General features: G+C 44.0%; 1 protein-coding gene across 4 annotated transcripts in view; it reads right to left on the bottom strand.

Moving 5' to 3' along the window:
* AMPH (amphiphysin) overlaps positions 1–14705 on the bottom strand; it is a 1422934-nt gene that overhangs the window by 254749 nt on the left and 1153480 nt on the right. For 2 of the 4 annotated variants that reach the window (XM_069613276.1, XM_069613275.1), the window contains exons 14-16: positions 8173–8196; positions 7410–7865; positions 4659–4691 (exon numbers count right to left, since the gene is read on the bottom strand). In XM_069613276.1, the coding sequence (XP_069469377.1) occupies positions 4659–4691; positions 7410–7865; positions 8173–8196 (513 nt within the window). The other 2 variants (XM_069613278.1, XM_069613277.1) reach the window with 2 other exon arrangements.

Consider the following 14705-nt stretch of genomic DNA (forward strand, 5'->3'; position numbering starts at 1 on the left):
AATAAAATTCACATATGAATTGCACTCAAAACGAATACATTTTTTGGATACAGAATGATATGTAATGGACTCAGCTCTAAATTCCACTGTATATATGAAACCTACGGATAGAAATAATATGTTAATAGCTTTGAGTTTTCATCCAACATCATTATTAAAGCGAATTCCATACAACAAATTCATTAGGTATGAATGTATAATTTCAGAGACAAGAGAGTTGGAGATTAACAAGTAGAATTTAAAGATTTTGTCAAAGGGAATATGAGGAAAGTATAGTAACACCAGCATTGCAAAAGGCAAAAGGCTAATACAAAATCACGTGATGAACTATTACAGGAAAGAGAGCATCGAAATACCCCTGACTTGGTATATGCAACAACTCTCTGTATGTGAGTCAACTCAGTGTTCAAACACATGCTGGTTGGCAGGTTGAAAGACTCTTGTCTAATCCATCCATCCCCCCACTTACAATAATAATTTGTGATTCTATGCAAATCATTAGGGGCTGACATATATCTGGAAATGTGATCAGTGCCCAGAGGAAGGAGATGTCATTTCAACAGCATTTCAAAAGGGACACAAAGGGCCTCATTACGAGATTGATGGCAGTCATGGCGCTATTTGCGCCATGACTGCCACCAATAACGTGTCCGGCACCGGTCTCATTCAATGGGGACTTACCGGTGTAGTCCGACCTTTGCAGGACCGGTAATTCCCCATTGAAAAAGCCATTCCAGTTCCCAGTTGAGCCCCCAGAGGGCTCAATGGGAAGGCGCTAACAACGGTACCGCAAATTGCGGTACCGTTATTGGCTCTGATTTCCCTTAACGGGTCCCGTCCATAATGCGTGGTCAGACCAGGCGTTAAAGGAGGGACCCCCTAAGGGAACTCGTAGTAGGGCGTTAAGGGATTACCAGCACCTTTCTATAATGAGGCCCAAAGTCTCTGATGCTTTTGTGCAGCAAGAGAGAGGAATTTATTTGCTCACCCAGCTGTAAATCCTGCCTGAAACATGGAAATGAGACAAAACCTCAACAAGGATTTAAAAGCAGCTGCTAATTAAAGTCCCTATGATTTACCCAAACTCTCTTAGGCCTCTGGAAGAAGGAGCTTTGAAAGGGATTTGGTTCCTTCCATGAACTTTGTGACCGCACATTGGACACCTTGGATGCTGCCCCCCTGTGCCTCTTTGCCACCTGCCTGCATGATGCAACCTTTGCACAGACTTGGGCACCAAGTGGCAGAAGTGACAGGATCCAACACAAGGCTAAATACACCAAGTAACAGAAGACAGTGGGGGAAGGCTCAATAAGTAATCTGTGTTAAGCTCTCTCCCTTTGAGATTGCAACCAGCACTCAGAACCTGTGTCCGGATTCAGTGGGCACCAACAGACGGGGTTGCAGGGCTTGATTGGTAGCAAAGCCTTGCCATGTGCCATCCTAGAGCATCTAGAACCGGCTTGCCCACAGGTCTCCCCTCAATTCCATGTCTACTTCTGAAAGGCACATGCCGCCGCAATGATCCTTCGCCTGTTGGGGTGTCAATGCCTTCCTATGGAAATTAGAACATGTGTATAAGCCGCCAGATTGGGAAAGGGCTAATCACTAGGCTCCTAGTAGCAATACTACTGAGATAGATAATGATCATGAGACAATTATATTGCACTTTCACCAAAGGACGGTTCATAGAACATTTTACATGCAATTATCACTCAACCAGAGTTGGAAATCTTTTATCAACCCCAGAAGGATGAAAGGCGGAGTTGGCCTTGCCAGGATTCAAACCTGTGACATGCAGATCACACACAGTCACAGAACGAGTGAACAAACTGCTGAGCTACCTTACCAGCTGTAGATAAAGGGTGACTGCATTTTTTCTGTTGATGAGGCCTCAGTCTTGATGCTTCCCGACACTGTAAAGGCAACATCCACCCCATCGAACCTCACGCACCACTCAGAGGAGCACCCCCTATTGTAAAATAAGGAGAACTAGCCTGCCACTGCTGAATCCCACAGACAGGGAACTTCTACCAGTTTTGGATCCATGTGTTTGCAAACAGTTCCCCCTTGAAAACTCCTTCACTATACCCTAACACGGTCTCTGTCCAGTGACTGCGGCCAACTCATTCCCTGAGAACCAGTAACGTTCCCTACTTGGCTGGATTGGAATCACCACAAAGAGTCTACATTCCAGCTCAGAATCGCTTCTGCCTAAAAACCTGAAATATTTTAATGTCTTCAGAGACTTGTCTGGCCTTTAAGGACCCCACTTGGAGGCCCACTCACCGACCCCATCTCCTGATTTCATTTCCAGGTGTACCTCCATCAAAGGAACTTTCCATGTGAATTGGAAATGTATCCATAAAGCAAGGACTTTCTCATAAACTAGGAGAGGAGCGCCTGCTACCATTTTTGATATATTTGCAAGGAACTTGGGGTTGGTCACCCTGAGTTACCTGGGGGCAACCAGACGTGGACTCCCTGCTCACTGTGCTCAGAGAGGCACAGCTTCACCTCACTGTTGAGGCCCAACAAGGCTGAAACATGTGTATGGGGTTGCTGTTGGTACTCTTGTTCAGAGAGGAATTGCCATAGCACTTCGGTGCTGGACTGCCCATGTGGGCGGGGCAAAGACTGATATGCAAATGCATATTTCCCATCTGTGAAAGGTACAGTGAGCAAAAAGCTTGTGCTGCAAACTCTCATCTCAGAACAGGTTATCATGCCATGTTCTTTCTGGAGAGGACCGCCTGCTACCTTTCTTGATATATTTGCAAGGAACTTGGGGTTGGTCACCCTGAGTTACCTGGGGGCAACCAGACATGGACTCCCTGCTCACTGTGCTCAGAGAGGCACAGCTTCACCTCACTGATGAGGCCCAACAAGTCTGAAACATGTGTATGGGGTTGGTACTCTTGTTCAGAGAGAAATTGCCATAGCATTTCTGTGCTGGACTGCCCATGTGGGCGGGACAAAGACTGATATGCAAATGGGTATTTCCCATCTGTGAAAGGTACAGTGAGCAAAAAGCGTCTGCTGCAAACTCTCATCTCAGAACAGGTTATCGTGCCATGTTCTTTCTGGAGAGGAGCGCCTGCTACCTTTTTTGATATATTTGTAAGGAACTTGGGGTTGGTCACCCTGAGTTACCTGGGGGCAACCAGACATAGACTCCCTGCTCACTGTGCTCAAAGAGGCACACCTTCACCTCACTGATGAGGCCCAACAAGGCTGAAACACGTGTATGGAGTTACTGTTGGTACTCTTGTTCAGCGGGGAATTGCCATAGCATTTCGGTGCTGGACTGCCCATGTGGGTGGGACAAAGATTGATATGCAAATGGATATTTCCCATCTGTGAAAGGTACAGTGAGCAAAAAGTGTGTGCTGCAAACTCTCATCTCAAAACAGGTTATCATGCCATGTTCTTTCTGGAGAAGAGTGCCTGCTACCTTTCTTGATATATTTGCAAGGAACTTGGGGTTGGTCACCCTGAGTTACCTGGGGGCAATCAGACGTGGACTCCCTGCTCACTGTGCTCAGAGAGGCACAGCTTCACCTCACTGATGAGGCCCAACAAGGCTGAAACATGTGTATGGGGTTGGTACTCTTGTTCAGAGAGAAATTGCCATAGCATTTCGGTGCTGGACTGCCCATGTGGGTGGGACAAAGACTGATATGCAAATTGATATTTCCCATCTGTGAAAGGTACAGTGAGCAAAAAGTGTGTGCTACAAACTCTCACCTCAGAACAGGTTATCATGCCATGTTCTCTCTGGAGAGGAGCGCCTGCAACCTTTTTTGATAACACTGGGCCATATTAATTTCTAGGGGCCATTTGGGACATCTGGTACAACAATGCTATCCAATGACACATATTAGCCGACAGACAAACATTGTCAAATACTTGATAACATTCAATCCAACAGCTTAGTTTGAAGGACTCCTTTAAAGACTAACGAATGAACTTGCTACACTTGTAGGTTGAATTATTCATCATAATAGGTTTGCTATTCTTTAAGGTCCGGAAACCCAATCAAATGCTTGTAGACTGTTAAAAATCTGTCTAAGAAGGTACCATTGCAATGGGACGACTTATTATTTTGCCACTATTTATATTATAATTTATATGAGATATTTTAGTCTTCATACAGTATATTGTTGGCATCTTATTTTGATAATTGGATTAGGTGTGACATTTCTGTTAGTTGATGTTGTCCTCACATGCCTGTGAGAGGAGGCCCAAGTCCAGGTAGACCCTGGAATGTTGAGCTCTGGGCTTTTCATTTAACCCATTGAGTGGCCATAGGGGTATGTATGTGCCCTAGTTTACATAAGGAAACAACTGAAATACAGACACCCAAACAGTTAATATGCTATGAGTTCTCTGGATGATGACCTGCATCCTTAGCGGCATATTTAGCTATGCCTTCGATATTGTGAAGTGTATGATAAAGCATCCAGGCTCCATGTGAGTAGTCAAGAGATTAAGGAAGCAACAGAAAGGCCACCACATCTGAAAGAAATGAATTACTTAGATGTGAAGATGGAGAAAGCAACAGTACGCTTCATCGGCACGCTTGTAGGATCCAAAAGGATCTTCCCTAAAGATCCACCAATTCTTGCGCAAGCAGAAAATTCAATAGGCAGACAACTTACCTGAGTGAATCCATTGAATGCGCTGTTGGATGCCTGGATAAGAAAAGGAAGAGAATGTCATTTTCTTTAAGGAAAATTCAAAATCATGACTTATTAGAGAAAAACAGAAATTACAGGGAAATATTTTAAACAAAGGCACAGAATAGGCGTATTCTAAAACGTCAATGTACGAGCAGAAGGACTTTATTAAAAGCTACAAGAGGCCAACACAAGTTGTGTAACTCAGATCACATATGGAATGGCTACTGTGTTAGCGAATAGATCTTTTAGATCCAAATTAACTCGCAATGGAGATAGTAGGTCTGCTATAAATGGACTTTGTCAGTAGGACACTAGGATTTTTTGAAATATGTAATTTGGCCTAAACACTTATTTCCATTTGGATCTGTGGCAGCGTGATTTGACATCTCGTATTTTGCAACACTGATGTCCACTGCCCATCTTCAGAAACTGCAACTTTGTTGTGTTGGAGGCTCAGCTACGACATCCTCTACAGGGCTGGTTCTACAAGAAGGCTATAGAAGGTTGCATCAGTGGGAACCATATTGAGCCTCCATCTATCAAATCTCAGCAATTTTATGCCAGGGAGGATGGCGATGCCACTTCACTCGGTTCCATGTCTTAAAATTGTGGCAAAAATGGCTGTGAATACAAAATATCGCCACAATCATGTAAAGGATGCGGGGATATCCCCGCAAACCCCGCTCCCCTTAAATGGTATAATAGGGTACACCTTTACCAGGTCAAACCACAGCATTTTTGCCACGATTTATTTTACCTGTGACATTTTTGCTGCGATTTTATTACCTGATACCCTTCACTCGAGAGTGGCATAATCCCTTCCTCTAGCTCTTTCCCAGTGCTCAAGTAGGGCCACATATTCAGGCTCAAATGTTGTTTATCAGGCGTGGTCACAATTAATCATTTTTCTCCTGGAGTCCCATGACCTGCTTTCACCTGTAGTCAGGCTTTCTCTGCTTCTAATTTGCGAATGTAGTTATCTTTTCACATACGCACTGTAACTGCTGAGAATAATTACATGAAATCTGTTAACCAATGGAAACCTTTGTTTTTATACTATTACAATCTGTCTTACCTAAACACCAGAGCAACCAGTCAGATTATTATCAGTCGAGAGAAAAGGCGTACAATAATTTGCAACATTGCACTCACCATTCGAGCGGTGTAGCTGTTCTGGGTGTTTTTGGACAAGTGGTATCTAGCTATGATTCCAAGAACATTGCAGACATTATTATGGAGACCCAGCACCTACACGTTTGATTGTAGTTGCATTTTGTTTGTCAACGAACATCTTTACTAGCATGCTTTTGCAGAACAGCATATTTGAAAATAATTATCAATGATGAAGTATGAAACAAAACAAAAGGATGGGAACTAGTCAAATACAGTAAGGGTAGGAGTGGCCGAAGGAAGTCTGTCTAGACTATGCTACAGAGTGGGATAGATACATGGTACCTCTTCATTTTCAGCATCTATTTCCTGGTACAATTGTCCATATCTCCGGTTAGTTATTTCGTCTTCCGATAGATCTGAGCTGTTGGTCTCGTTGTCTTTGGGCCGTGATGAGCTCCCGGTAATAGCACGTGCAGGATTATCCTCTTGAAATGGAGCATGTGGTCTAGCTACCTCCCCTGCTGGCGCGGCGAGATCTCCCTGATCCACCAGTGGGCTTTCTTCTGAGCAGTCCACCCCAGTGTTATCGTGAGCAGTTAAACTCATATCTAAAGAGCGCCTGTTAAAATCCAGCGTGTCTTGGCTGTACCAGGTGATATCACTGAAACCTGTCCATGTGCTTTCCACGTCACCTTCTGGAGAGCCTTGACGCTCACTGGGAAGGGTCCACAAATCAGTCTCCTTCGTTTGACTGGCCAATGGGCTATCAATAACACACGATTCACTGGTTGGGTCCCAGTTTGATGGCCAGATTTGGCTTGCATCTACACCCCAGTCATCGCATTTGCTGCCCCCAGAAATGACAATGCTACTGTTGAATTCATGAGCGAAATCAGGCTGTGTGGTTGATGCAAATACGTCATCTTCAATATCTAACCATGGAACGGAAGGGTTTACATTGATAGTATCCTCTGATATGCAATCCGATGTACCTGTATATTTACATTCACCTGAGGCATATTTCACGCCATCCTGATACTCATTATCACTGCCGTTGCTGCTTGAGCTCATAGAACACATATCCTCACTTTGTTTAATAGGCTTTTCGGCACCAAAAAACTCAGCCAGGCAAAGAACTTCCCCTCCTGCTATAGGAGCAGCAATGACCTCATATGAGTCTCGCCCTACTATGTCCACCTCCCTGCTTTGACCAGGTTCTGTGTTTGCACCATGGTCCTCATTGCCCATATGAAAGACCTTGGAATCACCGCTAGTTTGGTCACTGGTTTTACCTCTACCTACTACACTTCCTTTATCACCTTCCGACAACGTTCTCCCACAAAGGTCTCCGCTGATCTCTTCTGAGTCCTCTACCATGTGTATGTTAATATTCTCATGAAATTCTGACACTGGTTTATCGTGCATACAATCATCAACCATGACAAGCTCGTTGTATTGCTCCAGCTTGTGCATGATGTCTACCTCTGGGTTACGCATGGTTGGGCCATCAAGCTGTTCTACAGGAATTGACCCGTTCTCATCACCCTCCTCTACCTGCGTCATCTCCTTCGACTCAGCAGCTTTAGACTCAACCTTTCCACACAAATCCACACCTACCCCCAGGAAATCACCATCCTTCTCTTCCGCCTCTGCCGTTTCCACTTCGTACGGGATGTCATCCGACAAACTATCTTCTCTGCCGGCGGACATGTCAGAGCTGCTCTCATTTTCTGTAGGTGGATTGGGCCCCCAGTCCTGGTATGCAACATTTCTAACCTTCAGCAGTGGCGCCCGCTGCTTTTCATGTGCAGCGGGTACGCTTTCCTGCTCACAGACAGGGACGTTGCCCTGTGGATCCCCCAGACGTTGCTCCGCGTCAGACCCTAGCGTGCGTTCAGTGTACAAACCACCTGGAACGTGCTCCTGGCTGACAGAGATCCGGCCAATGTCCGCTCCCCGGGCGGTGGCACCCAGGTCACTTTTGGATCTGTTAACAGTAGCTTCTCTTGGTCCAGAGTTGGGGGGGTCTTCCAAGACCAGATTGCACAGGGACAGACTTTTTGAAGAGTCAGACTTTAAGTAAAGAGGAAAGTAAAGACAAAAAAGATGAAATATAATGGCGGAATTCATAAATGGAAAACAACATGTTTCTATCTTTTTTCAATCTGCTAATCTAAGAAATGAGATTAAAAAAATCAAAATAAAGAAAATGAGAGGATATGAAATGGACCATGAAAGATGATACGAGTTGGAGTGCAAGAGATAGTCAAGAGGCGCAAACATGGCGATAGAAATCATATGAACACGTTCATGAATGAAGGGACTCTTAATACAACAGCACAGAGGAAACAGAGGAAACAGCAAGTGAGAATATACTTACTGGCTGCACGAGTTCATTGCTCGTCTGTATGGGGAAAAGGTACATAGCAGTCATCAGAAACAACAAACGCACGCGGAGGAATACATCCTTCTTCTATATTCTACAATGAAATCTGTGCAGCACCATTTTGAGAAAAGAATGGGAAGAGCGTCATTAAAGCTGAGCAGTGCGTGGAGGGCCACGTGGAGCAATTTCCAGTGGTACTGAGAATATGGGTGGTTAAATACACATTTGGCAGTGCCGTGGCCCCGACAACAGTTTTTGGGCCTGCACAAGTTTGGAACATGGGAAGTCATATGTGAGCTGTTGAATAGTCTTTGATCCGTGCAGCACACTGCTGCAGGAATACTGAGGCCCGTGCCTTTGTCACACACAGTACAGACCTGGGGAAGTCTTCTTGATGCAGACCTATGTTCGTTGGAGGAGAAAACTGGATTTTTGCTGGAAGACTATATACTTGGGCCTTGGGCTATCAATTTAGAACACTCTACATGCTTTCTCACAATGACAATTCAACGCTATATAATATGGAAACTCCCCCAGGTTCCTCCTATCAGACTTCAAAGACTGTAACATGTGCCCACACTGGCTGATGCGTGTGCATTTCGCCAGTCTTTCAGCGACTCCACTGACCGCTGCTGGAGAAGAGCGTGTTGTTAAGTGCCCCTACCTAGTCCATTATTGTTAGCATCAGTCAATCCTGCCCCCACCACCCACTTCCTTGCCACCATTCTCTCTAAATATACTCCTACTAGAGCTCTGTACTCCTCTGAGGCGCTTCTATTGACCATGCCTCGTTTTCATCTATCATGGTGAGTCAGTCGTGCAGTCGCTCTTTGCAAAGTTGCCTCTTCCTATTGAATCCATTATGTGACGAATAAAATTCCAGGCTACCAGTGGTGCAGGGGGATAATCAATCAGCCCCACAGCTCTAATACACCAGAACGAATCTGAACAGATTGGATTACAAGCAGACAATTAAAATGATAAACCTCTTTATCTAATTTTGGTAACGTGGACGGAACGGCAGACTTACCTCCTCGAAAGGTCGTGGATTGTTGGTTATTTGGATAGCAGCGAAAATACAATTATTACCCAATGATAAAAGGAGTATCCAGGCAAGATTGTATACAAATATCTACTTTATTATTATTACAACAGGCAATCTAATAACACTACTAAATCCTACCCACCCTGTAAAGGAATGCAGAGATCAGACCGTTTCTAAAAAGGAAAAGGGATGCACTCTGGATACTGACAGGAGGGTAGTTGGTATGGTTAATAACCACAATCGTTTTTAAAAGGTTTCTTGGCTTCAGCAGAATGGGAGAAAAGGTCTTAAAATGTCTCTAGGGGCCGTTTGGGAATGACCAGCGGGACAGAATCACAATGTACCTTTTGCTCTAGTTGTTCTTGCTGCTCAAAGGTGGCGGGTCGGCTTCACGGTGCTTTTCAGGCTTCTGTGACAGAGTTTGAGACGGAAGTCAGTGGCGGGTGTCATACAGCAAGATGTTTCAGAGATCGAAGCTTGGCGAATGGCTGCAGGCTATCCTTCACAGCGACTCAGGATCAGGAATCGTTGTCTCAGTGCTGATTGGTGGTTCTGAAGCACTGATCCAGATGTCTTGGGTTTCTTAAGCGACTGCGGTTTGACAGCGGTCAGTGTTGCAGTCGGTTGCAGATGGAGGTCCTCGAATAATGTCCTTTAAGACAGATGATGGTAGGTGCTTCTCGTGGCACTTCTACCAACTCCAACAATGGGCTTGTGTGTCCTTTAAAGCGGACGGCGAGTTTAGGGAGTGTGTTGCAGGCAGCTGACTTGTCCTTCGTTTCGGGTTCAGAGACCTTGTGGAACTCTCTGCCAAGGGCGCTTGCTGCAGAGCCTAGCCGGGCACGCTGTGTGCTCGCTGGGTACTTGTTCTGAAGTGGTTGGAGGGTCCTCTGAGTTCTTTTCACCCTCTGTTCCCTGGGATAAGTTATGGGGAGGGCTCTTGCTACCCTCTTTGGATATTCCTGGCCTTCTTTCACTGGCGGAAGCTGTAAGACAGACTGTACCTTCAGCCAGGGTCCAAGGATGAGTTCTTCTTTCTGCTTCTTGTGAAATCTTTAGATGATCTCCCAAAAGAGGGGCTTCGGCCCTCTTTTAATGCCAAGTGGGCCACAGTGATTGGTGTAGGCTGAGCCTACCTTAGTGAACCAATCCTGGGGTCCCTACTGACAATCTTCGGTATGCGTGAGGTCATAACCAGAGTGCTTTGTAATAGGAAAAGGTAAAGGGGTGAAATAGGAACAAGGGGTGTCCCAGAACCAATATGGCGAAAAACTTCCCTCAACAGAAAGAGCTCTGGGCTCACTCCGTTGTGACACTAGGTTCCACCCATCTTCCTGTCTGCTGTGATCAAAGCGTCTCTCTCGTTAATGGATATCCCTGTGTGGTCCATTTAAGGTGGCAAGTTTCCCTTGAAGATGCTGAGAGACCCAACTCCCAGGCTTCTGCAAACCACATTCTCGTATCATCTAAATGGGGGTGGCCTACTGCAACAATAGAACCAGACTTGTCAGTTCACTGGCATTGATACTGAGGGCGGGAGCTAGCTTCAAGTTGAGACAGGTGCATTTCAAAGGTTGTTTGGTTTCTTGACTCCTTTGTTATACTCTGCAGCACAGTTGTATAGTTCCAACTTTGGTGTTCTCCCTGAACTGCAGCACCCCACTTTCAACCACCTAGCATGGCCTTACCGCATCTGCCTTGCCACTGAACGGATGGTTTGATCACATAACCCAGTCATGTGACTGGAGCAAAGTTTAGACTTCATGATAATATCTCTGCATCCAATAACTGCTAGTCAGGGATTGCATGGCATTACAGAGAACAGGATGCTTTCCAGCTCTTTTGGTCATTGTGTTGGTCTGTGTGACTCCATAGTTTCATCTCCCATGCTCTCCCTATAACGGGGGGCCATATTGGGACCCCCTGAACCTGGACTTAGTACACATGTCTCACCAATGACCAGACTGTAGTCATCTGACTCACTCACATTGTTTTTTCCCTTTCAAAGTTCTATGTCCCAGGACATCTCACATGCGGCCCTCCTAGTGAAGTGGGGCTAGTTAAGTGTGAAGTATATTGAGCTGTCCGTTACTTGCCCGTTTCTTGCTTTTGAGTCAGGTGGGTGTGCATTTTTAAGCACTATTAATTAGCCTGATGTTGCTTCATATTTTTAAGTCTATTATGACTTTGCTCATTGGAAATACACTTTTCTAAGCCCAGTGGCAATATCCCTGTACTTACAACTTATCAAAGTCATTCCCAGCCTCGGAAGGTGAGCTACACCAGCTAATCATATGTATGGGCCTAATCAATGCACATCTCTTTATGGGACATATTCCGCAGCACTTTTACATGCTCAGTTTGACACTATTAGCACCAGTGAAGTATTTGACTTCATTCTTAAGATCTTGATTCATTGTTTTTATCGAAATCCTACAATCCACCTAGGCCGACTGTCTGAATTCATGAACTCTTGCCTGAAGTTTATTCCTGAGTTATATTGATCGAGTGTAGTTCTGTTTATGGCTACTATTATACCTACATTAGTGACAACTGTGACCTCTTCCACTTTCAAATTGCTATCAATCTCAATTTCTGTATTCACTATTGCCTCTTGCGCTACACATTTGATTTATCGCCCTGCTAAGTATTCTACTGAGTCTTAGACCAGCTTATTACAGTCCTTTACTGGATATAAACTCAACATTTTTCCTGGAGATTTTAACATTCCACACCCTCTTGCGTTCTCAGGAGTTTCATTTTATTTTTTTTATTTGGATCAGTTTACTTATTCCCCAAACAATGTTAAAAGTAATATTTTAGATTTCCTTACTTCGCCTACTTTTTGATTTTTTATAGGGTCTCTGTCTATGGCCGGTCAGATAACTTTGTAATCCCTTTTAAGTTTATTAGCTACGACCACTTTATTTGCTGGCCAACTGTAACTACATAAGCCTGAAAAAAGTTATTTTTTGCAACCATTCACTTCACTGATTTAATATAATCTACTTGCAGCTGCAGGTCTAGACCATGACAAAGTTTATGTTAATGTTGTTTCGAGTCATTATCAATCTACTGTGTTGGCCCTAGTTGCCCAGGTGTCTGCGGTCATTGAAAAAGTGACAACAACCCCATAGTGCACACAAAGCCTCCAGTGGAATCAATGTAGATTACACACATTAGAAAAGACATGGGTTCATCACCCAACAGTACCCGCCCTCTCTGATTTAAGACTTGCTCATTGGTAACCTAAGGCATTCACCATTACAATTAAGTCAACCTCTTATGTTTCAAAAGTTACTTTGGCTACCATTTGCTACCATTCAGTCAAAACAACTTTTTGAAGTTATCATTCACTGTTTTAATCCTGTCCCTTCCACTTTACTTATTTAATAGGTCGATAAGTGTACCTCAATTCCATTATTTTTGTTGTTGAAAATGCTGCTGAAAACTAGAAGGAGATTGCCATTAGGACACAACCCATATTTTTATACCCAGAGGTAAAGATGTGTCTTCTATTTGAATGCTGTATTTTCTTTTTTATTATGACTACTTTGAAGTCCACTGTACATGTGGGTGACATTATTCCTTTATGATTTGTAAATACCCTTTCAACAATGCTTTATTTGTTTACCCTTGCTCGTGTATTTTCCTGAGAAATTAAAATGAATTCCAGCACTTTAGGTTCTACAACCTTAAGTTATTATTTTCCTACCACAAGTCTACCTGTCCCTGTGAAATTTTTGGAGGAAGCCATGTCTCTTCATTTGTTGGCACATATGGAGAAACAATTATTTTACCCATATTGTTGAAGATTGAGGGCTCAATGTAGACCCAGTAGTGCAAACCTTCAGGCTATTGGTGACCTAATCAGGGCTGGTGACAATTGTGGGAACTGTTAACCTGTGCTGCAGGACCTCTCAGCGGCATTTCACATTCTGAACCATAACTCTTTGCTATTCCTACTGCAGGCATGGGCTTGGGAGGAAAAGTATTGATTTTGGTTTTGATCTTTCCATCTCAAGCTGCTCAGATTGGATCTTTCCGCCCCCCCATACTTCAAGCCGATGCAATGTGAGGTACCTCAGAGTTCCATCATGTCGAAAATTATATTTCATTTTTTAAATTAGCAGAGAGCTTGGTTCCCTGAGTGTAGGGTCAGCATTCATCAATATGCCGATACCATCAAACTATCGCACAGTCATTTAAGGAGCATGGTGGTCTCAATAAAAATGGAGTCTCGAATGTTGGCTGCTGATTTAAAATTTAACTCAAGAGCAAATTTCTCGTGTTCGTTCAGAAAACACAATGATCAGGTGCAGTCCTGTTTATCTATCTTTAGCAAAGATGGTAACTGACCACTGTTTGTTCTGTCAGCCAATTCCATGGGTGTCTGGTTAGAAAATAAGCCTGCAACGAATGCACATGGGGCAAGCATATTTTTCTGCTCTGTTAGGTTAAACCTTTCCTTCTTGTCAACCTTGTCCCGTCTGTGGTGCAGTATTTGGATCTCTTCCATAATGATGGGGAAATGTTTTTGAGACCTTTGAGATTGGTGTTCCAAACTGCTGGTGGGGGTGTTTGATCGTATCAAAAGTGATTGCGGCAAAATGATCGAAAAAATACTGCCCGCATGTGATCACTTTTCATATGATCAAACGCGCTTAAACCAACCCACCCCACACTCCCCACCCACCATCCCCTTCCCTACCTACCTCTCTCCTGCCTGCCTGGTGCACTTCAGCCCTGCAGCATCAGATCCATCTCTCTGTTGCGCGTGTCGGGTCCGACACCGCAGGGTCCCTTTTTTTCTTTTTTTCCGGCCCTCCGCCTCCAATGTTAAGGAAGCAGGGGACACCCCTGTAACCCCCCAAGGCAAATACATACTGTACATAGGGAGCGGGGGACACCCGCGCTCCACATGCTTGGCATGTATTGGCCTAATTTTTCGGTTTAATTCGATCAAATGTTACTGACCAAATTCGGAAAAAAGTAAGATTCGGTCAGATAAAACTGAACAGTTACACTAATGCAGTCTTGTACTGGGTGCTTGAATATATGATAACATCTCTATTCTTTTTCACTTACATTGGCTTCCATTCATCCCAGCATTTATTTCAAGTTATGCTGCAATTTCTCTAAAGCGATACACTTTTAGCAGCCCTTCTATCTTGCTGCTAAATCAGTCCTCTGCGGGGTCCACCACGAGACTCGCAGCAAAAGCCTTCTTTGTCAGGATTGGCCTTTTTAATAATTTAGTTTTGCACTGTTTTAGAATGTATGATGTCCTCCTATGTGGCATTGCCTTATCAATCTTCCTTGAAGTTGTGTTTCCAACCTTCACAGGGATTGTCCCCCAACAACATTTAATTCTAAAGTGCAACTGTTGAATTTTATTTTTCACAAGTAATTTCAAACATGCATTTAAAACATTTGAAAAAACATGTGACCACTTTTTAATATGCAACACTTACATAAACCT

This window comes from Ambystoma mexicanum, chromosome 5p (genome assembly GCF_040938575.1).
Source record: "Ambystoma mexicanum isolate Mex_15411 chromosome 5p, UKY_AmexF1_1, whole genome shotgun sequence".
Lineage (NCBI taxonomy): Eukaryota > Metazoa > Chordata > Amphibia > Caudata > Ambystomatidae > Ambystoma > Ambystoma mexicanum.